A 25,605-nucleotide genomic window follows, 5' to 3' on the forward strand; every position below is an offset into this window, starting at 1 on the left:
TCCTTGCATCCCTGGATCTTAAGGAGGCTTATCTGCATATTCCGATACGGCTATGTCACCAGCGGTTTTTACGCTTCAAGGTCTTGGGACAACACTTCCAGTTTCGGGCCCTTCCATTTGGTCTGGCGACAGCTCCTCGAACTTTCACCAAAATCATGGTGGTAGTAGCAGCCTTCCTTCACAAGGAGGGGATCCTGGTCCATCCATACCTGGACAACTGGCTGATTCGCAGCAAGACCCGAGAGGACTGCGAAAGATGGGTTCGCATGGTGATGTTCACCTTCAGATCGCTCGGATGGGTCATCAATGTTCAAAAGAGTCACCTGGAACCCACCCAAGAGCTGACCTATTTGGGAGCCCGGTTCGATACCTTGCGAGGCAGTCTTTCTGGCGTCGGACTGGGTAGCCAAGTTGCAGAGCCAGAGACAGGCGCTTCTACTCAGACAAACACCCACTGTGTGGCATCATCTGCAAGTGCTGGGATCCATGGCATCCACCTTGGACTTGGTTCCGTGGGCGATCGCTCACTTACGTCCGTTACAGCGTGCGCTGTTGTCACAGTGGAGTCCGGTGTCGGAGCAGTTCCACCTACCCTTATCTCTGCTTCCAGAGTCCAGAACCAGTCTGTCATGGTGGCTTTCGCGTGACAATCTGGAGAAGGGGGTGGATTTGAACCCACCGAATTGGCTGATAGTCTCCACTGATGCGAGTCTGTCAGGTTGGGGAGCTGTGTGCGACACCAGATCCTCCCAAGGGCTTTAGTGTCCAATAGAGGGCTCATGGTCCATCAATCATCTCGAGACAAGAGCGGTACGTCTTGCCCTACAAGCGTTTCTACCCTGGATTCAGGGACGTATGGTTTGAGTGTTCTCCAACAATGCGACAATGGTGGCTTACATCATCTCTTGCTGGTTTTTGCCGAGCCCAGCCCTTCCCAGCAGGATGCGGGAATGGGTCTGGAAGGGGATCTGTCAGAGTTTTTGCTTGGTTTTGAGGCCCCTCTAACTGGATTTCAGCAGGGAGAGGGCAACTCAGTGGGTGCCAGTTCGATGCCCCATGGTTTTAGTATGGATCCTTCTGCCCTTCCTTGGTGGGAATTGTTTTCAGGGCAGCATTCCTTTCTACAGGTATGTTTGGCGGAGCTGCCAACCTAAAAACAAAACAAAAAAAAAATTTAGTATCACAAGCTATGGAATCCTGCAAATCTAGTGCCGCGGGTAAGCGTTGGAGTATGTCTTGGCCTGCTATGGGTTACTATGATGGGGACCCAGGTGGCCCAGATAACGAAAGTGATCTTTACGGAGCATTCTGTCATAGAGATAAGTTGCCAGCTCTTCTTATCCTGACAAAAAAGATGTTGGGAGTGCCGGGTGTTAATTCCATTTCTGAGCCAAAGAAGTTACTATCCCATTATGGATGTTGTTCAAGGCTTTATGATCTTGAATGGGACACTCCGGAATCTAATTTTAAAGGGGGATGAGTCTTGGTAGGGCTGTACCTCCCGGATCCGGCAGCAAGAGAGAGAGCAGTTGCATTTTATAAAATGGAAATGCCCTGGTGAGTTCTGTCACCAAGTGGACAATCATTCCTATGGAAGAGGGAATGGCATTGAAGGATGCAGATAGCCTCTCGCTGCTCCCTGGTGGCTCACACTTGTCTGATCCATTCTCAGAAAATTCAGAAGTGTGGTTTGAATATCAGGGCAATGATAGAACTGGCCACCTTTTTGGCAGATGCAGACTGGACCTGGTTCATAATTTTGCCAGAGGAAAGGCTTCGGAGATAGCAGCCAGGTGGCAGCTGTGGCTGAGCTGCTGTTCAGCCGATACAATTTCAAAGTTTAATCTTATGGAATTTCCCCTTAAAGGATCACTCTCGTTTGGGAGCAAGTTTAAAAAAAAAAAAGGGGGGGGCGCAAATAAATGAGTCCAGGTTCCTCGGTTGCTAGAAGGGCGGCTTCTCAAAGGACAGTCCCTGAGATAGGGCTCAGTCCTTTCAGCCCAGACGGGGCACAGGCTTGGGTGGAAGTGCCTTCCGACCCCCTCAGCAAAGGTCTGTGACCCATCTCACAGAGCAGGAGATAAGGGGTCGCCTATCTTCTTTTAATCTGAAGGGGGTCAAGTTCACATCAGACCAGTGGGTTCTGGAGTGATAAGGGAAGACTATGCTCTACAGCCTTCTCTTTGTGCCTAGGGACATCTTCATGGCATATCTCGGCTTCTCTCCGCAGAAGAGGCAGGCAGTGGAGTTTGTTGTCGAGGCCTGAACTGACAAGCATTGATTCCAGTGCCCGAGTCACAAGAAGATAGGGGCCGTTATTCTATTTATTTTATTATTCCCAAGAAGAAAGGTTCCTCTCACCTCATCCTGGACCAAAAAGGGAGTCAGTCGTAATTGGCAAATGACTCAATTCCGTATGGCTACCTTAAGCTCAGTGATAATGGCAGTACAGTGAGGGGAATTTCTGTGTTTTGGGATCTGTCAGACGTATCTACATATTCCTATTTGGATGGAGCATCAGCGGTTTCCACAGTTTGCTGTTTTGGGATAGCATTATCAGTTTTGAGCGCTACCTTTGTCTAGCCACCCTACCCAGAACCTTTGCCAAGGGCAGGGTGGTGATAGCAGGGCTGAGAGAGAATGGCATTCTGGTTCTGCAATACCTAGCTTGGTTAATTTGGGCCAAGAGCCTGGAAGAGAGTCTTCAGGCCTTGTGTAAGGTGATGATCTGGCCAAGAGCAGTCTACATGGTTCTATGGGCAAGGACGCATAATGGTCCTCTTCAGCGCTTACTGTTTGCACGAAGTCTCAGGACTACTCGATGCAATTTCAGCCTCCGGAGTAGGTAAGCATCCAACAGCAGTAGCAGTTGAAAGCGGATAATCTAAGGAAGGGTGGTCCCTACAGACCCTGGACTGGCTGATACACACGACGGATGTGAGGTTAAGGAGCTCACTGTCAGGAGTTGATAGCACAGGGGCTCTGCAGCGCAGAGGACTCTCTGGGGCATCACTTGTCTGGAAGTGTATGCCATTTGGCTGGCATGCTTGCGGTTCGTCAACTGCTTGCAGGATCAAGTGGACTGAAGACTGGCTGATACTCATGAATTCCAGAGCTATTAAGCTCTTGAATTCGTTCTCAGAGGATGTGCTGAAAGCTATTAGTATAGCTGTGTGTAAAAAAAGGTTTGGACAACATCCTGGAGGAAACGTCCATTAACAATTGTTAAAGGAGAGTTGCAGAAATCCATTGCTTATTCTTGGGAAAACCAGCTTGGAATCTATCTACCCCATGGGATCCTGCCAGGTACTTGTGACCTGGCTTGGCCAGCTTGGAAACAGGATACTGGGCTTGATGGACCCTTGGTCTGACTCAGTATGGCAAGCATTATGTTCTTATATTCTTATAAGGACGTTCAGACTATACAATGTCAGTGGTTTTAAGCAAATTGTCAAGGAAGTGCCAAGGGCCAGCAAATGTTGCGGGACATAGCCCAGCTCAGGGACTGGGCAGAGGTATATCTTCAGGAGATCTCTGCCTTCTAACATGGCAGAAAAGGGCACGGTGAGAGCAGATTTTCTCAGCAGGCAGAGTCTGGATCGAGAGACTGGGAGATATGAGGTGAGGTGTGCCAACTCTGTGGCCTCTGGGGGTCTATTGGTTTTAGACTTCTGGCGATATCGCACAGTGCGAAGGCAGGAGAGGCCAGAAGGCAGGCTTCTGTATGCCTTTTCCCCATAGCCCATGTTGGGCAGAGTGATTCAAAAGATCAAAATCTTGTTTTTTCTGGTGGCTCCAGGTTGGTACAGGAAGCCATGGTAGACACAATTGTGGAGGTTCCTGGTGAACTCTCCTTCCAGTTTATAATCCACAGGGATCTGTTCTCACAAAGATCCAGCTTGATTTTGCCTTAAGATATGGCCCTTGAAAGGGCTTGGTTGCTGAAGTGTGGATTTTCCACTGCTAAGTTTTTCACCTTGCTTAAAACGTGGAAGTTTCCACTTCTTTAGCTTACAATTAAACTTTGGAGTGTGTTTGAGGCTTGATGAGAGGAAGCATTCCTCGTTCCTCATTAGATAAAGATTCCGCTCATTTTGCAATCCTTACAGGATGAGTTCCTTGAAGATGCAAGTGCCAGATCTTGCCCGGTTCCAGGGTCAGGTGAATGATAGACTCTCTTGTCAGCCCATTTGGATGTGGTCTGGTTTTTGAAGGCAGTTCTCCCTTACGGCTGCTGGTGCTATTATGGAACCTTAATCTGGTTCTAGAAATTCTGGGCAAGTTTCAATTTTTGGCTACTATGTCGCCTCTCCTTGAGGTTTCTGAGTTTGAGGACAGTGTTATGGCAATTATGTGCGTGGAGTTTTGTGCTGCAGGCTCTTCTGCTGGGGACCATTCCTGTGGGTATCTTCAGGGGTGGTCCAGCTCTGGCGTGTTCCGTCTTTTTTGCCAAAAGTAGTCTCAGAGTTTCTCTTGGATCATTCATTTCTCCTAGGACAAGCAGGATGGTAGTCCTCACACGCATGGGTGACATATTCGGATGGAGCCCAGCACAGAAAACATGTCAAAGTTTCTAGAACTTTGACTAGGCACACAGAGCATGCCCAGCATGCCCTATACCACACATCCACACGGGGGCCCTCTTCAGACTTTTTTTTTTCCTGCAGAGCTTTCGCCTCTTGGTTACTGAGCTCGTGCTCTTTTTGTTAAGAAAGTTGTTGGAAAATTTTTCACCAATAGTTAAAGTTCTTTTTCTCGCAACTCTCTTGGTGCAGGTCCCTCTCCAGTTCCCTTTTGTTCCTTAGTCAGGTTTTTTGGCGGTTCGGTACATTCTCTTTCGCTTCCGTCCCCCCATGGCGGCAGTGCCTCAGTGCCCGCTGGTGTCTGTTGTTGGCTACCTCCATTGTCATTTTCTCCCCCTTCAGTTCATATTTTCATGGTCTTGGGTTTTCATTGACGCCCGAGGGGACTGTCCATTATGGACCTACACGATGTGTGTATCCTCTGCCTGGGGGCATCGCTTGATGTTCGGGAGTGCTGCCTGTGCGAGCAGATGACCTTGAAGGGACATCACGCTTGCCTCAACAAGATTGAGAAGCTCATCGGGATGAGAAAGTCCGAGCCATCAGCATCGGTGGCATCAAAGCCGAAGAACCATGGAGCTGCACCAGTGGACACCGAGCCATTGACACCGGCGAGGCCATCCGCTCTGTCGATGCCACCGGCAGATAGGGTGCAGGGGACAGGCCCCTGCCGATCTCTGCACTGGGGAAAAGACTGGGCCGAGCACCAAGGGAAGCAGAGGAAGCATCGGCACCAGTCACTTTCGATGCACGGTGCCAGGCTCGGGTTGGCGCCGATGCTTGCTGTTATGCCCCTGAAGCAACCCTGCAGCGAGGAGTGCCCATCCTCCATCAATGCAGGGGGGATCCATGACTCTCTGCACCTGTCCTGGTGTCGGTCACCGATACACCTCAAGGATCCGAGAAGATCTGGTCACCCCTCCTGCCTCTCAGTTCATTTTGGCATTGACAGCTTTTGAGAAGAAGCTAGAGCGCAGAGTCCAGCTGGCGATCAATTGGGCTCTGCGGGGCATTGAGCTAGTGGCACAGACTGTGTCTGTGCCCACATTCTTCCTGCTGGAAACGCTACTGGAGCATCTTATGTATTACCGACCCAGCTGGTGCCAGTTCCCAGGAAGCCATCAATGCCTGGCAGGGCACCAATGCTCCCCCAACTGATGCGGTGCTCATCACCAGTTCCTCCGTGGAGGAAGCCCCGTCGGGGCCGGTGGTGTCACTGTGGCCTGCAACCCTCCATCCAGCTTTGCTGGGGCCGCCACCGGTGCCTAGGCTTCTGGATGAAGGCAGAGTATCCAGGGCCCCATCCCCTGTGGATTACAGCTTGGATGAGGCCCCTTATGACCCCTGGGAGAATGACACTGCAGAATCCTTCTCAGAGGACTTGGAGGGTCTCCCCTCAGAACTGTCTCCTCCAGAGGAGTGAAGGAGGTCTCCACCTGAGGACCTGATCTTCCTGATCTTCCCAGGCTTTGTAAAGGTGATGGCGGAGGCCATCCCATTTCAGTTGATGACTGAGGACGACATCAGGCACAAGATGCTGGAAATCCTCATTTGATGAGGCTCCTAAAGAGAACGTTGTGATCCCAGTACATGAGATCTTTAAGGAGTTGCTTTTAAGGATTTGAGAGCACCCCTTTGTGGTACCTCCTGTGAATTGGAAGGCAGACTGGATTTACCTCATCCAACAGGGTTGAAAAGCTTCAGCTAGCACACTAATCGGTAGTGGCTGAATCCGCTCTCAAGAAGGACAAGCGCTCTCATACCTATGCCTCAGCGCCACCAGGTAGGGATCACAGAGCGCTGGACACCCTTTGGAGGAAGGTCTTTCAGAGGGCTAAGGTCATTGCCCGCATTGCCTCTTACCACCTCTACATGAGCCAATATTCTCGCAACTTCTGGAAGCAGGTGCAGGAGGCGGCTGAGCAACTGCCTCAACAACAGCAAGACACCTTTCTGATGGTAGGTTTGCCCAGTCTGTCCTTCGGAATCTCTTTGAGGTGTAGAACCCATATCTCCCTTCCTAGGGCCCTTTGTTTGGGTTCAGGCTGTCTCCCACTGTTACCAACAGCACTGTGGTGGTTGTGCCCGTTGGCGCCTGGTTTGTGCTTGTTAGTTCACTTTTTGCGTTGGGGAGCAGCCTATAGCTAGGGATTCACCCATGTGTGAGGACTACCATCCTACTTGTCCTAGGAGAAAGCAGAGTTGCTTACCTGTAACAGGTATTCTCCTAGGACAGTAAATGTTAGACCTTACGAAACCTGCCCACCACCCCGCGGAGTTGGGGTTTCTCCTATTATCTTAATTCTATGTTACGACTCGTTCACTCATGTGAACGAGTGGTATAGGGTATGCTGGGGCATGCTTGGTATGTATAGTCAGAGTTCTAGATTTGACATAAGTTTTCAATGCTAGGCTTCATCCGATGTCACCCATGTGTGTGAGGACTAACATCCTGCTATCCTAGGTGAACACCTGTTACAGGTAAGCAACTCTGCTTTTCCCTGCCAGTGATGGACAGGGAGGGAATGAAATATGAACGAATATCCTTTGTTGCGGACCTTGGATGGCAAGAGGCATCTGATGAGGTAGTTGGAGGTTTCTAAACCTCTCAAGAACACTGACCACCTGTTTGTTCTCAATGGTGACAGTAAACAGGGTGAGTCGGAGTCGTGGGCTACCATAACCTGCTGGATTAAGGACGTTATCACAGTCGCGTATGAGAATACTGAGCAGCCATTACTTAGATGGGTTAGGGCTCATTCCACTAGGCCTGGAGCAGTGTCATGAGCAGAGCTTTGATTTTTGTCTCCCATCTAGTTTTGTCGAGCTGTGACGTGATCTTCCATTATATACCATTCCAGGTACTGTCACCTGGATGTGCAGACCCGGGAGGAAGTAGCCTTTGAGCGTGCGGTGTGGGTTGGACCGAGGGCAGCCTCCTGCCCTATTCAGGAGTAGCTTTGGTACATCCCACTGGTGTAGATTTACATGTCTGAATACTAAGAAATCAGAAATTACTACCTACCTGATAATTTCCTTTTCTTTAGTGAAGTCAGATTAATCCACCTTCCTGCCCTTGGCTACTGGTCTATGGTCATTGTCATCCTGAATGGCTGAGTTTCTGGGGATGACTGGTAAGTGTCAGTTTTCAGTCCCTATATTAGTGATGTTATACTCTTTGTCAGAGCTCAGTGTTCCCTGTTATCTGACTGTTGATAGTTATAATCAAATAGTCTGTCCACAGTTGGCTTTTGTAGAGAGTATTGGTGGGCTATCAGTGCAGGAGTATATATATACCGTGACATCAATTTTGCTCATTCTCTGTCGGCTGGTAGTGCAGAACCCACTGGTGTGGATTAACCTGTCTTCACTAAAGAAAAGGAAATTATCAGGAAAGTAGTAATTTCTCAATGGAGTAAATGCAAAATGTGTTTAGGATTTAGCATGCTTATATTAACAATGTGACAAATACACGTCCGATGATGATGCATTGCTGGGCAGATGTCGCAGAGCTCCCTGGGAATCTGTGGTAAACTTACCATTTTTTCACTCACCTGCTGGAGTCTATTGCAGTATTCTATCGATTGTTGGCTTCTCTTCATGGAAAATTTTGAAATAAAGTTGGAGGAGATGTCTACTGGGCCTATGGGAATGGGTACGGGCAAACATGCTGGTGGAGGATAAAATGGTGCAGGAAGTAATCTCCGCAGCGGAGAGAATTTTGGACACCTTAATGAGGGAGCTAACTAAAGTGGTGTTAGCTGCTATTAACCAGAAACTAAAAAAAAATAGTAACAGTATTGTCGGCAGAAAAAGTCCAAATATTTCATCCTGTCTGCCCAGCAAGCTTTCCATATCAGCAACTGCCGCTCCATGCAGGTTACCCTCAAGTGTCTGCCAAAGGCAGTAACTGCTGTGCATGTTACCCTCATGCCTTATGTTAACAACTGTCAAACCCATAACAAAACTACTGCAAATTGTTTACATGATGAGCAGCCTTCCTGATAAATCAATCAATGCTGCTTGAATGTTCTTTGCTTTTGGACTTGGCCATAGAAGCTTTATCCCCAGTGTCAGCATATCAGTATCCCAGACCGTAAAAGTTAGGGTCCAGCATTGGCTGTCTTCAGAATGCAATACCCTTTTTTTCCCTGCCTTGCTGTCAGATTGGAGAGTGATGTTGCACTTGTGTCTAAATCAAGGCTAATTGGTTAAAGGTATTAATCTCTCATGCTTTCTGGTTAAGAGTATTAACTGTCGTTCTGTGCAGGTTTTACCCCATGCTTCCTTTTCTTTATTAATATCTTCAAAGCCTTTAGGGATCCACAGTGTTTAATAACCCATACCGTTTTGACTTAGTTTACTGTTCTTGTCCTTACTACCACCTCTTCTGGAAGGGCATTCTGGGCATCCACCACCTCTCCATGAAAAAATATTTCCTTTTGTTGGCTCTGTCTTTCCCCCTGGATTTTCATTTTGTGACCCGGAGTTCTACTGTTTCCTTTCCATCGAAAAAGGTTTAAAGTTTGCACATCGTTAAATCCTCTCAGGTAACTGAAGGTCTGTATCATATCCTCCCTGCAGCCAGTTCTCTTCCAGGGTCTACATATTCATATATCCTTCAGCCTCTCCTCAGTAAGTCTTTCTATACAGACCCCATATTATGGTCGCCTTTTGGGCCCCCTCCATCCTGTCTCTTTCCTTTTTTTAGATATGGGGGCTCCAGTACTGAACACTACTCCAGATGAGGCCTCACCAAGGATCTGTACAAGGGCATTATCACCTCCTGTTTTCTTACTGGTTTTCCTCTCTGTTAATCCCAGCATTCCTCTGGCTTTAGCTATCACCTTGTAGTATTGCCTCTTCTTCCTCCGATTGGCAGACACTATTATCCCAAGGTCTCTTCCAGTCTGTATATATGTAATCTTTCACTCCCTATCACATACAGTTCTTTTGGATTACCCGCACCCAAATGCGTGACTCTACATGTCTTTGCATTGAATCCCAGCTACCAAATAAGAACATAGAAAATGCCATACTGGGTCAGACCAAGGGCCATCAAGCCCAGCATCCTGTTTCCAACAGTGGCCAATCCATGCCATAAGATACCTGGGCAATTACCCAACAACTAAGTCTACTATTCCATGTTAACCATTGCTAATGGCAGTGGCTATTCTCTAAGTGAACTTAATAGCAGGTAATGGACTTCTCCTCCAAGAACTTATCCAATCCTTTTTTAAACACAGCTATATTAACTGCACTAACCACATCCTCCGGCAACAAATTGTGCGTGAGTAAAAAAGAACTTTCTCCGATTAGTTTTAAATGTGCCCCATGCTAACTTCATGGAGTGCCCCCTAGTCTTTCTACTATCCAAAAGAGTAAATAACCGAAAGCAAATCCTTGAGCAGTCCTCTTTGAATGAATTACATGACAAATTGGAAGCAAATCACAACACACTTGCAGTAGTTGAGCAGAAGGTGGAGCACTACAGCAATATAATTGTGGGAAAGCTTTTCTAGATTATGTCCGAGTATTGTATAATAAATAGTCCCATGGCACAGATCTGGGTTAATGGCTCCTTATCTGATAAATTGGAGTTGGGTCATGGCACAAGGCAGGGCTGTCCCTTGTCCCCCCTTATTATTCCTGTTATCGCTAGAGCCTTTAGCAATTAAATTATCTCATCATCAACATTTTTGAAGGGATTCAGTTGGGGGAGAAGACTTGTCTGGACTGGTTTAACAGTACTAACAGGAATAAGATTTGCCAGACTCAGGTCAGACCAAAGGTCAATGCAGATCACAAGTACTTGGCAGAATCTCAAAAATGTTGATAGATTCCATGCTGCTTAGCCCCTAATCAACGTCTCTATTTGCTTTCTTTTTTCTTGTTCTGGCCTTGCCACACACTACTAAGCAAAGGATTTCAACATATTATCCCCCAATGACGTCTAGATCCTTTCCCTGGGTGGTGGCGCCCAATATGGAACTTTGCATTGTGTAGGCTATAATTTTATTTGCTCTGTCCCTAAGTGTATCACTTTGCACTTGTCCACATTAAATGTCATCTGCCATTTGGATGCCCAGTCTTGCAAAGTCCTCTTAATTTCTCACAAAGTTCTTGTGATTTAGCAACTTGAATAATTTTGTATCATCAGCAAATATGATTACCTTGCTTGTTCCCATTGTAGGTCATTTATAAATAAGTTAAAAAGCAGTGGTCCCAGGTACAGATGCCTGGGGCACTTCACTATTTGCTTTTTCCAATTAAAAAATGCTCAAGCGAATAGCATAATTACATAAAGTACAGCAGAATTAAGAGACTCGTGATAAAACACACAATTTAAAAAATAAAAACCCAGGGGGCCTGCCTGTTTTGCCGAGGAGGGGGCTGCCGACAACCTGCCCAGCTGATTGGAGGGAGAGTGAAAGAACTGCCTGCACCTGCGGGGCTCCCGTGACATCATCAGCTGAGGACCGCGAGGTTTAAAGCCCACGTCGTAGTGGCGCGAAGTAGCCGCCGGCGCGTCGCCTAAGCCGCGCGCGCCCCTTTGGCGCGCACGGCTTAGATCGGCTTTGATCGCCTTTGTCGCATTGGAGTTGGAAGTTTGAATAATTTATGGGGCGGAAAAGGAAGGCGAAACTTGTGACCTCATCGCCGGCTCCACAGGTATTTGGCCCTATGGACTCTCATGTTTCCAGGTTCAACATGCCATTGGAGGACTCGAATAGAGACACTTTTGATGTCTCTTTAAGTCCTGGAAGAAGATCAGATTTAACAACAGAAGTTGAAGACAGCATAAAAGTAAGTGGCGTTGAAAGTGTTCTTCTGTCACCGAAATTTGCGACACCTCCCTGCTCAGAGTTAGAAGCAGGTGGAGGAGCTTTAACTATTAAAATAGATAGTCTACGAACAACTGTCATAGATGAATCTAAAATTACCATGGGAGATCTGTGGAGGATGCTGTTGAAAGTGGACTCAAATGTTTCCTTAATGAATTCTTCCCTTTCAGCTGTTGTTAATGGGAATAAAGTTGCTATACAGGAACATGAGAAGAAATTGAGGGATGTAGAAAAATCAGTGGGAAATGTTAATTTAGAATTACATAATGTTAAACTATTGGAAAATTTACATACTTCTGATAATGTAATGATACATAATGAGTTGGAAAATTTAGAGAATATGTTTAGGGTTAAAAATCTTCGTTTTGTAAATTTCCCTATTACAAGATTGCTTGCACCATATGAGATGTTACAAAAATATTTGAAGGAAAACTTAGCATGTGAAGAAATTCCCTTAATATCAAAAATGTATTATTTCCCAACCCCAATTAGTGGAGTTAATGGTAGAGAGGTGGACAACACCTTGGGTGTATCCACCTTTCTGGAAGAATCCATTGATATAATATCTAAAAGAGCAACATTGTTTGTTTCTTTCGTGTTAGAAAGGGATAAAGAACTCATATTAGAAAAATTCTTTAAAAATAAAGATATTCTATTCTGTGGGCAGAAGGTTTTTATATTTCCTGATGTATCCAAGCCTACACAGGCTAGGAGGAAGCAATTTTTACTCCTGAAAAGTAAAACCTTGGAATTAGGAGCAACATTTTATTTGAAATACCCAAGCAAGTGTTTTATTAATTTTCAGGGGAAAAAATATATATTTACAGAACCTTCTCACCTCCAAACTTTTTTGAGGGATAAAAATGAGATTAATTTGGGAACACCTGAACCAGTAGTAGTACAGTCCAATAATATAGATTTGACAACCCCCTCTCCTTGAAGTCAATATTCGATACATGATATGTACTATATCAGGCCTCCAACAGTTATAGTTTTCATTGTGGAAGAAAAAATTATGGATGAATATTGTATGTTTGTTATTGTCTTTTCACATTGAATTGCCTATGTAATGCACAGAAATGTGATATTTGATTATAAATTGAGAAACGTTTAATAAAGAGTAAATTTAAAAAAAATAAAATAAAATAAAAACCCATCATAATATAAATAAAATCCTTCATAATGTGTGATGTTTATTAGAATAACGGTATAAAAAAACCAATCAATAAATAACTATACAACAATGAAAAATATAGCTTTTCTTTTAAAAGCCAGTTGGATGAGCCATGTTCTGACTAACTTTCAAACTGTTTTAAACATGTCTTCTCCTGGAAATTAGTGAAGTTTTATAGTTGAGCCGATGAAAGAATGTCCAAAATGGCTTAAGACGTTACTTTATAGAAAGTTAATATTACTAGTGATATTTACTTTTCAAATATTGAGTGTCTGACATAGATGGTATGGCTTTCTTTTAAGACAAAAATATTTTAATAGCCAGCAGAATTAGCAGTTGGTGCTCTGCATTACCAAGCAAAAGACTAGATCATTTTTTTCTGTTTGCACGCCATAGTTGTTTGGGAGTGCTATTCAGAAGTCTTGCAGGCCTTCAGGAGAAAGTTAGGCCCAATACTGCAGTCTTCTGTTGGTGCCAAAATCCTTCTCACAGCCACAGGAGGTCACTGTAGGAATTTGTCTGTCTGTGGGAAGCAAGGAAATGCTATAGTTCTTTATAGCATAACCTTGCAGGAAAAAAATAAAACACAGCAAAATGTTTTGGGGTTTTTTCATTTGCCCTAGAAGTGCATAGTCACTGTAACAGTTACAATGTCCAACTCTGTTTCCACCATTAGAGCATGCAGATTTGGGATTTTGTTGTCCAGACTATGGGCATTTGTGCTCATAGCTTCCCAGCTTCTCTCCTTGGACATCTTTTCTTCCCTATTCAATTGTTTTTTGTTAATGTCTTCACGCACTTCTTGGAGATGTTGGGGGTGACATTTCAGTTTCCTTTGCCACCCCCATCGTCTAGTTTAAATGCCTTAGGGTATATGATTTAAATTTTTCACTTAGGATCCTTTTGCCTTCCACAGACTGATGTAAACCATCTTTGACATAGAGCCTCTTACTGTTCCCATAGATGACCCTAGCCCCCAATGTATCTAAAACATTCTTTCTGCGCTGAAGGACATTTGCAAGGTGGCTACTTGGTCATCTTTACATTCCTTTGTGAAGCATTATTGATTGGATGTTCCTGCTAAAGAGGACACAGCTTTTGGGGTTGGCGTTTATAAAGCAGCTATTACCTTCTTTTTCTATAAGTAGTTGGGTATTTCCAATCTGTTTGGACTAAACTGGACTGATTATAGTAGGAAGAAATGGAAGGAGAAATTTGTATCTGTATAATTTTCTTTCCACGAGTCCTGCTACACCAGTCCAGGACCCTCCTGGGAAGTTTGGGCGTATTTGAGTCTGAGTTGCTTCTAAGCTCAGATGTAGAACTCTGAGTAACAGGTCTTCCTTTCTACCTGTTGTGGTTTCCCATCCTGTTTGTTGCTTTTTCTCCCCACAGTTCTTGTACTGGAGAGTGGATATGAGAGGATTTCTTGCCATGTATGTTTGACATTTCTTATTTTTAAATTGAATAATATAGTTTTGTTTTCAGTGCTTTGTCATAGGTATATTGTGTTTTATCTGTGCTGCACCACCCTACATGGTGGCAAAGATGTTATGGAGGAAATGTGTGTTATGCCTCCATCTGCTTGTAGGGGACATAACCCATCTATTTGGACTAAACTGGACTGGTGTAGCAGGGTTCATGGAAAAAATGAACAGATAAATTCTCCATTTTACTAACAGTTTCACATTTCTCACTATACCAAAAAGTCAATTTTTTAATGAAATCCTTTTATATTTGTTTTTAAACGTTTAAACTATACAGCACAAATACAACATTTCTACCATATACGAATATTGGCTATTTATCAAATAAAGACATATAAGTTACTAAACATTAATTGTGAAATGCCACTTTTTAAATTTTGCTTTGAAATACAGTGCAACCATCCTTTTTATCTTTTTGAAAAAGTCGTGATCATCTTTCCAAGTCTATGAGGTTATATATACTGAAGCTGCACTCAGCATCAGCAGAGTTTGTCATGCTGTTAATTCAAATTAATGCCATCTCTGCCAGTTTTGTAATATAAATATCTGCAGACTTCTAAAATATATACAAGGAGAGAGGAGGAAGAATGTAATCCACAACTCCACAAGACTTTTTTTTAATTCTTAATATCAACAAATGACAATATCATAAGTCAAGGCTCTATAAATCTTTAATCTGCACCCTCTCCCCACGCAATGGGCCGCAGGCCGTATTCAGCCTTTAGAGCATTTTTTATTTATTTATTTATTTTATTAAAGGCTTTTATAAATCGACTTTCTTGATACAAATCAACTCGGTTTACATCGAACTAAGCAGTAACTATAAACCAACCAATCAACAAGAGACAATTTAAAAGGAGCATAAAGTTACATTATAACAAGGATGCCTTAACTGGGAGTAGGAAAAAAGAGAGGGAGAACGAAGATAAAGTACTATATTCAATAGAGTATGGGAGGGAGGCAAGGAGCCGACCTCATGATAACTTGTAAGCGTGATTTAGCATTTGTTTATTTACATAAGTGATGGAACAATTCTAAGTCAGGCTGTTGGGCTAGAGGCGGGGAAGGCTCGGCAGAACAGCCATGTCTTTTAGTTTCTTTTTAAAAGTTAGTAGACAAGTTTCCTGCCTGAGGTCCAGAGGCATGGCGTTCCAGATGGAGGGACCTGTGATAGAGAATGTCCTGTCTCTGATGTTTGAATGGTGTACAATTTTGATTAGAGGAACATGTAAGGATCCCTTGTAGGCATCCCTTAAGGGTCTGGCCGTCGAGTGCAATTTGAGAGGGTGTAGCAGATCAAGAGGGGTCTGATGGTGAATATTTTTGTGGATAATTGTGAGTGATTTATGGAGAATCCTGAAGTTTAGTGGGAGCCAGTGAAGATCTTTTAGAATGGGAGAGATATGCGCTCTCTGATTGGTATTCGTCAAAATTCTCGCCGCTGCATTTTGGAGCAACTGGAGGGGTTTTATAGTAGAAGCCGGGAGACCTTGCAAGATGGAATTGCAGTAGTCGATCTTGGAGAACAGAATGGATTGGAGGACAGATCTGAAATCATAATGGAATAGGAGCGGTTTGAGTTTTTTGAGTACTTGTAGCTTGTAGAAGCACTCCTTTGTCGTGTGTTTTATAAATTGCTTTAGGTTCAAGTGACTATCAATTATGACTCCAAGATCTCTAGCGTGGGATATTTGTATGTTAGATTGCAGTTGGTGATGGAAGGGACTGCCTTCTGGGGTGATTAGCAATAGTTCTGTCTTGGAAGTGTTGAGCACCAGGTTGAGGCTTGAAAGGTGATGGTTGATCGTTTGCAGGTGAGAGTTCCATAATTTGAGGTTTGAGTCCAGTGAATTGGATATGGGGATTAAAATTTGAACATCATCTGCGTATATTTTTTTTATTTTTTATTTATTTGAGTTTTTCTATACCGGCATTCACGGAGATTCGTATCATGTCGGTTTACATAAAACGAGGGGTGATCAATACATTATAAACGTGCATAAATATAACATGAGAGTATACATTTACAAATAATAACAAGTTATAACAAGTGCGCAGGAAAATCAGTTACAATAAAACAAGGATGGTTCTAACTGGGAGAAGAAGAAGAGGATGATAGAAGTTTAACAAGAAGTTTAACGTGCAGTGTTTGGTATGTCTGTATCAGTTTAATGGGTGATAATCCGTCTTTCTGTATTTGGTGGAAGAGCATCAGTCAGAGTCCGGAAAGGCATGTATATAGAACTTAAGTTTTAGATTTGAGAGTAAATGGGCAGAGAGGGAGTATGTAGATGTTAAACAGGGTGGGTGATAAGGAGGAGCCCTGGGGGACTCCGAATGGGGCGTTAGTGTGAGAGGATTCCTTGTTATTGATTTTAACCTTATAGCCTCAATTGCTAAGGAAGGAGTCGAACCATCTAAGAGCTGATCCTGCAATTCCTATGTCTGATAGCCGGTTTAGAAGGGTATTATGATTTACGGTATCGAAAGCTGCAGAGATATCGAGAAGGGCTAGGAGGAACGATTGTCCTTTATCAAAGCCAATGTATATTTGATCAAGGAGTGAGATGAGGGTTTCGGTATTGTGTTCTTTTCGGAAACCGTATTGTGACAGGTGTAGGATATTATGGTCTTCTAAGTAATTTGAAAAGTTGCTTATTTAACGGATTTTCTCCATGATCTTAGCTACAAAACGAGAGATTGAAATGGGCGGTAGTGTTGAGGTCGTCCGGGTCCAGGGTTCGGTTTTTTTGAGTATGGGTTTGAGGGTGGCCCGATTTGAGAGCATCTGGGAATATTCCATGTGAGAGGGAAACAATTGATATATTAGCTAGATATTTGGAGATGTCTTCTGGTATGAGAATCAGAAATTTTGAAGGTATTTGGTCAGAGGGTGGGTCGAGGTTTCATTCTTTTTATCAGATTTTCCACCTCTAAAGTGTGAGTAGGATCAAAGGATTCTAAGCTTATGACTGTGTTTGGTAGGTGGAGGGTATCCGGAAGCAGTGAGTTTGAGCTGGTAGGTAATCTAGCCAGGGTGTTGGAGATTTTGTTCTGAAAGAATAATGCCAGATCGTTGGCCTTCGATTGGGCTGTATCGTCTGGGATGGTAGGGGGGAGCAGTTTTGGTGAGTTCCGATACGTACGAGAAAAGAGCCTTCGCGTCAAACATCATATCGTGGATACAGTGGGCATAGAAATCTCTTTTTGTTCGAAGCGTTGCCATTCTGTAATGGTGGAGGGCGGCTGTGTATATGGTTGGAGAATGGGGATTGGGATTCTTCCTCCATTCTTTTTCTTTCCGTCTTAGGTTTTGCTTCTGGGTATGGAGCTTATTAGAGAACCATGGCTGCTTGTATTTTTGAGAAGGATTTATGTTTTTTTTTTGACAGTGGGCATAAATTATTGGCTATCGTTTCAGTAATACTTTGCCAGGAGATAATAGCAGAATTGGGGTTAGATAGATCCAGGTTAGGAAGTTCTTTGATTAGAGAGTTGCCGAGGTCTTCTGAAGGACATGGTTTTCTGTAGTACAGAGTGGTCGCCTGAGGGGGCGCAGAAGATCCTGTCAGTGACCTGATGGTGGAGGTGATCATGAAATGGTCTGACCATGGAACCGGGAGGCATAGAGGGGGTGAAAGTGGAATGAGGTTGGAATTTGTCTATACTATACCTAAACTGGAGGTAGGCTTATTCAAATCCAAGTCGCTCCAAATCCTCCTCACGCTCCCCCTGGTCTTTTAGATCAAGACGCTTCTCCTATGGTGGAAATCATAGCCAAATACTTAAAACTAGATTCTCCAGCCATAATCCTTGGAGATTTTAATCTTCACATCGATGCCAATCCTCGATCTTCTAACTGCGAAGCCTTCCTATTAGCCCTCTCGGAAGGCTAACCTCAGTCTTCTTCCCCTGAAGAAGACTGAGGTTCAGTTGAAACATGATTCATATTGGGAGCATTTTTGAACAGCATAGCTTGGTGATATAACAGATTTGTTGGGCTAAGTATTCCTTTTTATAAATTTGGTGTTTGGTGGTAGAGTTTAAGGGAAAGATGCGTTTAATATAAAAGTGAAAAATTCAACAAAGAACTATTGATACAATAAAGTATAAGTGTTTAAATACAAAACAACAAATGACAATAAATGATTAAATGAAAAATACTCTAAAGGCTGAATATGGCCTGCGGCCCATTGCGTGGCGAGAGGCTGCAGATTAAAGATTTATAGAGCCTTGACTTATGATATTGTCATTTGTTGATATTAAAAATTAAAAAAATGTCTTGTGGAGTTGTGGATTACATTCTTCCTCCTCTCTCCTTGTATCTATTTAGTGATTAATTGGAGAGATAGCTGCTTCTATTTGTTGTGACTTCTAAAATATATCCAGGTCTTTGTCTATTGTTGTATGTTTAGCAACAGATATATTTCTTCTTAGGGGACATCCCTCCATCCGGGAAATATATCGTAATCGTCTATGGTTTAAGTTGAAAAGAGAGACCTTTTGAGGGATCAAACACTGATTGCACTGTCCACTCCAACAATCACCCCTTTCTCTCCTTTTCCCTTCATGACAGGACGAGACTAGCACCCAATGCAATAAGGAGATTAGTGCATCCAAAACACATGCCCAAACAAATGCGTAGCCGAGAGCTCCCATCATATGTAAATTCCATGTAGATGAGGCTATTAGCTAATACCCTCTCTCCCGATGTAGAAAATCGGTAGGTGCCCAACACACACTTTTTAATATGGCAAATTTAACTCCATCCACAAGTCAGGGGCTCATGAGATATTAAAAAATACAGTCCTCTGTGGTTCCTCCTCCTTAGTATCATTGTGACACTTAAATTTACTGCTTGCAGTGTTGAAAAATAAATGTATATTGGCTTGATTAAAAAAAAATACATTCTAGATGCACAATTTAGATGTATATAGCAAGGGGTGCTTAGCTATTGGGTGTCTTCAGCAATCTCAGCAAAATCAGCCAGAAGCGAGATAAAAATGAACATAATGAGCACCCATTGCAATTGTGGCTGCCTGATGCATTTGAGTGCTAGGGATGCACAATTCTCCCCTAGTGCATCCTTTTTTACACAGTCCCTCATTTAAATACTACATCAGGTGCCCAGGGATGTGATTGCATGCACATTAGGAAAATGGGCGCTCAATACAAGCGCCTGTTTTCAACACGCATCTTATTGCATCTGCCCTTGAATTAGAAAGCAGAGAAGTTTGGCTTTTCTGCTCCAGCTTCACCTCTGAAAGCCACCTGCAAGGAGAGGGATTGAAGCATGATATTGAGAGATTAATTATAGGGTTCTAAGACCGCAGGCATGGTAGATTTCATCAGATTATTAAATTAGCATAGAGGATATTCAAGTTTGTTGTTTGTGCAGCATGTTGCTTATTGTGGTTTCTCTTGTTGGCGGCTGCAGAATTGCAGGAGCCTGGGGGTATTGTGCATACACATACGGTGGTTGAAAAGCCAGCATATTACTTGGTTACAAGCAGTAACTCCAGGCTTCCATGACTTCTTACCGTCCAGTCAGTTGAATCCAGAACAAGTGGGTTATGCACCTCTACCAGCAGATGGAGCAAACTGACATCAATCTGTTAGAATTATCTGTCTCCAGCAGATGGTGGACATGCATCTCCTTACTGGGGATTGCTTCAATTTGAGAAGGAGAAATAAGGAAAAATAATTTGCCCCGTTATCCTGCTGTTACCAAATGGTCCCTCCCCCAGTTAAGAATTCTTGAGGTGATTTCCATGGTCCCTCAGATGAGTGCCTTGGACCAGTAGCTGGTTTTTGAGTTGGCATGGACTTAGCTGTTTAAGCAGCTGAAAGGCAGGAAGTCAAGCGCAGCAGCGATGGTAATTGCCCTCTCCCCTCACAGCCAGAGACCGTCTTTGTACTCAGCCAGATAAGGCTGAGCTCCAGTAAGTTTAAAAAAAAAAAAAAAAGGAAAAAAGAGAGAATACAATAAATACAGAGACAGTGAAGGACAGTGTTTTTTGATAGGGCTTCCTCCTTCCCCCCAGTCTCCATGCTCGGCATGCCATTCCAATGTTTGTCCCACTCCATGGGAGGTCGAGGGATGTGGACAGCCTGGCAGGTTGAGCATCCTCCATATTCTAGGCCATGCTCTCAGGCTTCTTTGTTGCATGCCGCGAGGTAGGCCTCAACAGCCTTTCACGCAGTTCTTAGGCTGCCATCTACAGGATTGTCTGTTCGGCATGTGCGTCTAGTTGTGCATCTATGCGTGCATCCAGTTTTCTGGACGTCTAGTCAAGCCTTGTTATGCGTCCAAGTTAAGAGGCGCTTTAGTGGCCCATGTTTACTTATGCACACAAGTGAATCAACTTTTGAGCTGTGCCCCTATTACTGGCACCTAGGTATTGGGCCGTCTAGATTTGAGACACCTAAGTTTTTGGACGCCTAGAACGTTTGGACTTCTTAAAAGAAAACAAACAAGCAAAAAAAAAAACCTGCTAGATGCAAGCCTCCGGTCATCGCTCAGCGCACTGTCAGCCTACTGGCACTGGTTCCTAAGAAACTTAAGCAACTTTCTCTTTGCTCTGCCTGTCACATTTGGGCTTCTCAATCTGGAGTGCCCACTAATTTATGCCAGTGCTGCATTCTAGCTGATTCTGGATCGCTAGGGTCTTCCGTTTCTAGACCTGCTGGCAACTTCTCATAATGTGAAAGTCACGCGATTCTTCAGTCACAGTAGAGACTCAGTCGTTGGGGATTGATGCACTAGTGCAGGAGGGGCCTGGAAACAATTTACTGTATGCCTTTCTTCTATGGCCTGTGTTGGGCAGATAGATTTGAAGAATCGAGCACCAGAATGGGATGGTGCTTTACTGGCTCCTTATTGTTTATTTATTTATTTAGATTTTTGTATTCCGCTTTGTGGCACTTCAAAGCGGATTACATTCAGGTATTATAGATATTTCCCTATTCCCAGAGGGCTTACAATCTAATTTTGTACCTTAGGCAACAGAGAGTAAAGTGACTTGCCCAAGGTCACAAGGAGCAACAGTGGGATTTGAACCCTGGTTTGTAACCCACTACTCTAACCACTAGGCTACTCCTCCATTCCAGGAGACCATGGTATGCGGATCTGTGGCAGCTCCTGGTGGATACCCCCCCCCCCCTTTCAATTTCCAATATACAGGAATCTGTTATGGCAGAGACCTGTTTTTCAGAAAGATCTGACTCTCTTTTGTCTTACGGTATGGAAAGAGCTCACTTGCAGAAATGTGGTTACTTGATAGAAGTGATTTCCCTTGCTAAAAGCTAGAAAGTTTTCCACTTCCTTGGTCTATGCATGGATTTCGTGAGTTTTTGAGGCCTGGTATGAGGATTGACATACTCTTCCCTCTTTGGCCAAGATCCCACTCATTTTGGAATTTTGCAGGATGGTTTGAATAAAGGCTTATCCCTCAATTCCTTGAAAATACAAGAGCGGTCCTCGCCTGTTTCAGAGGTCAGGTATATAAGGGTTCCCAATTGGCTCATCCTTATGTGGCCCATTTCCTGAAAGGAGTGAAACACCTTCGTCCTCCCTTGCAGTTTTCCAGTGCCCTTATGGAGTCTTAATTTGGTATTGGATTTTTTAATGGGCCCTACTTATAAATCATTATGTACTCTGTCCATGTGGTTATGGACCTTGAAGACTGTGTTTCTTGTGGCAATTTGTTCGGCGCCTAGGGTATCTGAACTGCGAACCCTGTCTTGCCGAGAGCCTTCCTGTGGGTGACTCCAGGGGCGATTGTTGTGTATGGTTCCTTCCTTTTTACTGAAGGTGGTCACTGAATTTCACCTGAAACACTCTATCTCCCTACCGTCTCTGGATAGAGGAAGAAATGCAGAAGAGTATACCATCTTACGGCTCTTGGATGTGAAGAGACACATATTCAAATATCTGGAAGTTACTAAGCCTTTACGGAAAATGGATTGCTTTTTTGTACTTCATAGTGGTACTAGACAGAACCGGCTTCACCGACTACAATAGCTTGCTGAATCAAGGAGCTACTCACAGCTGCATATGTAGATTCTGAAAAGCTGTTCCCTAGTCAGGTTTGGGCTTATTCCACTAGGGCTCAGGCAGTGACATGTGCGAAAGTGAAATTGTCTCCCGTCGACATTTCCAAAGCAGCTATATGGTCTTCCTTTCATACATTTTCCTGGTATTACTGACTGGATGTACAAGTCTGGGAGGACACAGCATTTGCACATGTGGTTTTGTCTGGACCACAGGCAGCCTCCCACCCTATTTGGGAGTAGCTTGGGTACATCCCACTTGTTCTGGATTCATCTGACTGGATGCTAAGAAATGAGAAATTACTACTTACCTGATAATTTCCTTTTCTTTAGGACAGTCAGATGAATCCAGCTTCCCTCCCTTGGCTACCAATGATTGTATTATGGTCATCCTGCATGGTTATATGTTAGTGATTACCGGTAAGTGTTAGTCCAGTCCCTAAGCTAGTGTTAATGCATTCTTGTGTGAGCTCAGTGTTGCCTGTTGACTGAGTATTGAAATGGTTATCTGTTTTTAATCAAGTTTTTTGCTAATCTGTCCACAGTTGCTTTTGAAGAAAATACTGGCAGGCTGATGTCACTACAGGGGGTATGTATACTGTGACTTCAGTTTGCTCCGTCTCCATCTGCTGGAAGAGGTGCATAACCCACTTGTTTTGGATTAATCTGACTATCCTAAAGAAAAGGAAATTATCAGGTAAATGGTAATTTCTCATTCTGTGGCCATGGGAGAAAATGCATAATTAGCCTGTTGCTGCATAATTTACAATTTGCCACTCAATCAACAAACCTAAAGCTCCCACCCCACCCACACCTCCTAATTCAATCCTCTCAAGAAAGCTGCAGGATGCCTGCCTTCAGTTGGCGCTCTCTCGTTCCTGCTCCAGCCTCTTCCCTCACAAGCAGCCTGTGGGGAACAGGTGGGGAAGGGCATGAGGCTGTGACTGAAGCAGCAAATTAATGAAGAGAAGAGGCACTCTGCTCCCTAATGCAGTCCCCTCCCTCTTTTCCTCTTCTCCTGAAGTGAACAGGAGGAAAGAGTGAGGTTGGAGTGGACAGAAAAAAAAGTCAATGTGAGAGCCCTCAAATTTTTCTTAAAATAAAATCCTGGATGGAGTGATGAAATTCTTCTAAAGGGATATCTTTATACAAAGGTTCTTGCTCCTGCGTACCCATCAGCTGTGAAAGACCTGGTTGTGTTTTGGAAGTCTGCAACTGCTAGTGTCCCACAGCTGACAGAGGACATAAATTTCAGTTCATAGGAGCCTTTCAAACTTTTGCTAATTCACACCCTTTGTGTCTATTACCACATATCCAATATATCATATCTGATTCCTTAACAGCATGACAGACTCCTAATACTGACAGCATTTTCAGCATATGTAAACTCATATACTCGGAAAGATAAGGGCTTTCTCAAGAAAAAGGATGGTTTCACTAGTTAATTCAAAACAAAGTGACAAGTCGCAGTTAAATGTTTAACTTAGGTCTTTACTTAATAATTATTTGATTCTTATACTTGGTAAATTTTGTATTTGTATATTTTAATTGTTTTTAAACAATGTGAAAGATTTTCAATAAAAAGAAATGGTTATGTTTTTCATTCTGAGAGATGTGAATCTTTATACAAATTTGCCACAATTGTCACAGATTTTTGAAAAATCTGACACAGGAAACCAGGGGCTGTGGTTACAAGTTGGTGGCTGAACAAATGAAAATGTAAATATGTTAATATTTGGCATTTTTTCCATTAGGAGATTATTTTGTGGAGAAAAGCACCAGAGAAACTGAGGAAAAGAACAAATTTTCATCAGCGTTTTGAATCTCCAGAGCCACAAGCGTCTGCTGAACAGCCTGAAATGTAAAGAAAGAAAAAGAGTTGTTAAAGATCAGCAGGCTAAAGATGGCAGCAGCTGGTAGGAAAAGACAAAAGGCCAAAACTCCAACGTAATTGTCTTCCGTCATCTCACATTGCTGCTTTTACTTTACCATACTACTAAACATTCTTCAAGTGTGTATGTATATATGTGTATAAATGCAAAGAGCTTTCTGAAAAAAAAAAAAAAAACACTGGAAAGGTCATCAAGCTACCATTTGGTACCATAGATTTTACTTTCATCCTCTCATGTATGCTTCAAGCTCATGTTTCTATGCATATGTGCTGGTATGTTTCTAACTTAAGCCTTTTACTCTCCTGAAATAAAGATTGCACATTTTGCTTTCTGTGTGTCATATGTAAATATGCCTCTGTTCTGAAAGATACATATTTATATATTACCAATAAATTCTAGGTTCTGGCTGTCTTTGCACATTCAGTATTCACATCCCAAATGAGAAATTTCCTTACCTCCTTTCTAAACAATAAAGCTAGAGATTAATGTTCTTTATGTAGTAGTAGCTACTGGATTAATTTAAGTATATCTGCCCATGTTACTCTGCACCTAGAATGAAATATGAATTTTGAAAGCCTTTTTTCTTATGAAGTCTTCTCTATCGATAGAGCTGTACTTCTTTTATCTCTGTTCAATCTCAAATAGTGTCTTACTATGCTGTAAAAATTCCTTTCAGCTATGTCAGTAAGGAGCCATGTTCCAGGTTTTCTAAAAATCTAGCAGTGTTGAGTAATACAGGTTAATGGCGCTTCATATTTTGGTTTAACATGGATTTGTAACAAGTTATTTAAATAAAACAGCAATATTTTTCATTGGGTTATGTTCCAATAATTATATAGCTTATATTTACAAAAGAAGTAAAAAAAAAAAAAAAAAAAAAAGGCAGAGTTATTCAGACAAGTTGTCTACAGAATGATGTAACTTGTGACTGCTCAGGAACACAAACTGCAGCACAGCTGTAGTTATTTGCATAATTTAATAATATTTTGACTGGAAAAGTTATAAGGAAAAGATATTACACTTTAGTTGCTATAAATACTACAATGGACAATTTCCTGTTAAGAAAAAAAAAGTACACTGAGGACCTGATCCAGAAGCAAATATCGGTTCCTACAGGGTGCCTTAAGTATGCAGAGACCCTAAGTGAGCCAGTCTGCAATCCAGACTGAACTCCGGGGTTTCTGTGTATTAATACATCTTGCTGAATATGGCCCAAAAGGAGCACATTAAATACACTGCAGCTTTCCAGCTACTGAAGATTTTATTTTTGTGGTACATAATTATAACCTTATTTTCATTGTCTCATCATACCTTCTTGAAACCATCACAGAAGAATAATATGTAATATAGATATGAATCTATCCTTAGCAAGTGTGGGTAGAGGGAATAATTTCTCAATCTGTGTTCTTATCCAGTTAATGATCCGAAAAATGTTAACAAAAATGAAAACACCCTAGCAAAATTAGCCATGTATCTTCTTTAAGCTCTTAAGTCTGATCAGTATCAGTTGCCGGGTCATCATCCATGTGTTCACATGCAAGCATATTGAAGTCTGATGCAAAAGAGAGATAG

At 43.0% G+C, this 25,605-nt stretch overlaps 1 protein-coding gene across 2 annotated transcripts in view; it reads left to right on the plus strand.

Moving 5' to 3' along the window:
- The window catches only part of VPS26A (VPS26, retromer complex component A), a 123,637-nt gene extending 98,717 nt beyond the window's left edge, over positions 1 to 24,920 (plus strand). Inside the window, exons 9-10 of one of the 2 annotated variants that reach the window (XM_029609658.1) lie at positions 22,687 to 22,730; positions 23,896 to 24,920. In XM_029609658.1, the coding sequence (XP_029465518.1) occupies positions 22,687 to 22,716 (30 nt within the window). In that variant the 3' untranslated portion in view covers positions 22,717 to 22,730; positions 23,896 to 24,920. The remainder of the gene's footprint in view (positions 1 to 22,686; positions 22,731 to 23,895) is intronic. The other variant, XM_029609657.1, reaches the window with a different exon arrangement.
- Positions 24,921 to 25,605: the final 685 nt, after the last annotated feature.

Source organism: Rhinatrema bivittatum, chromosome 7, assembly GCF_901001135.1.
Source record: "Rhinatrema bivittatum chromosome 7, aRhiBiv1.1, whole genome shotgun sequence".
Classification (NCBI taxonomy): domain Eukaryota; kingdom Metazoa; phylum Chordata; class Amphibia; order Gymnophiona; family Rhinatrematidae; genus Rhinatrema; species Rhinatrema bivittatum.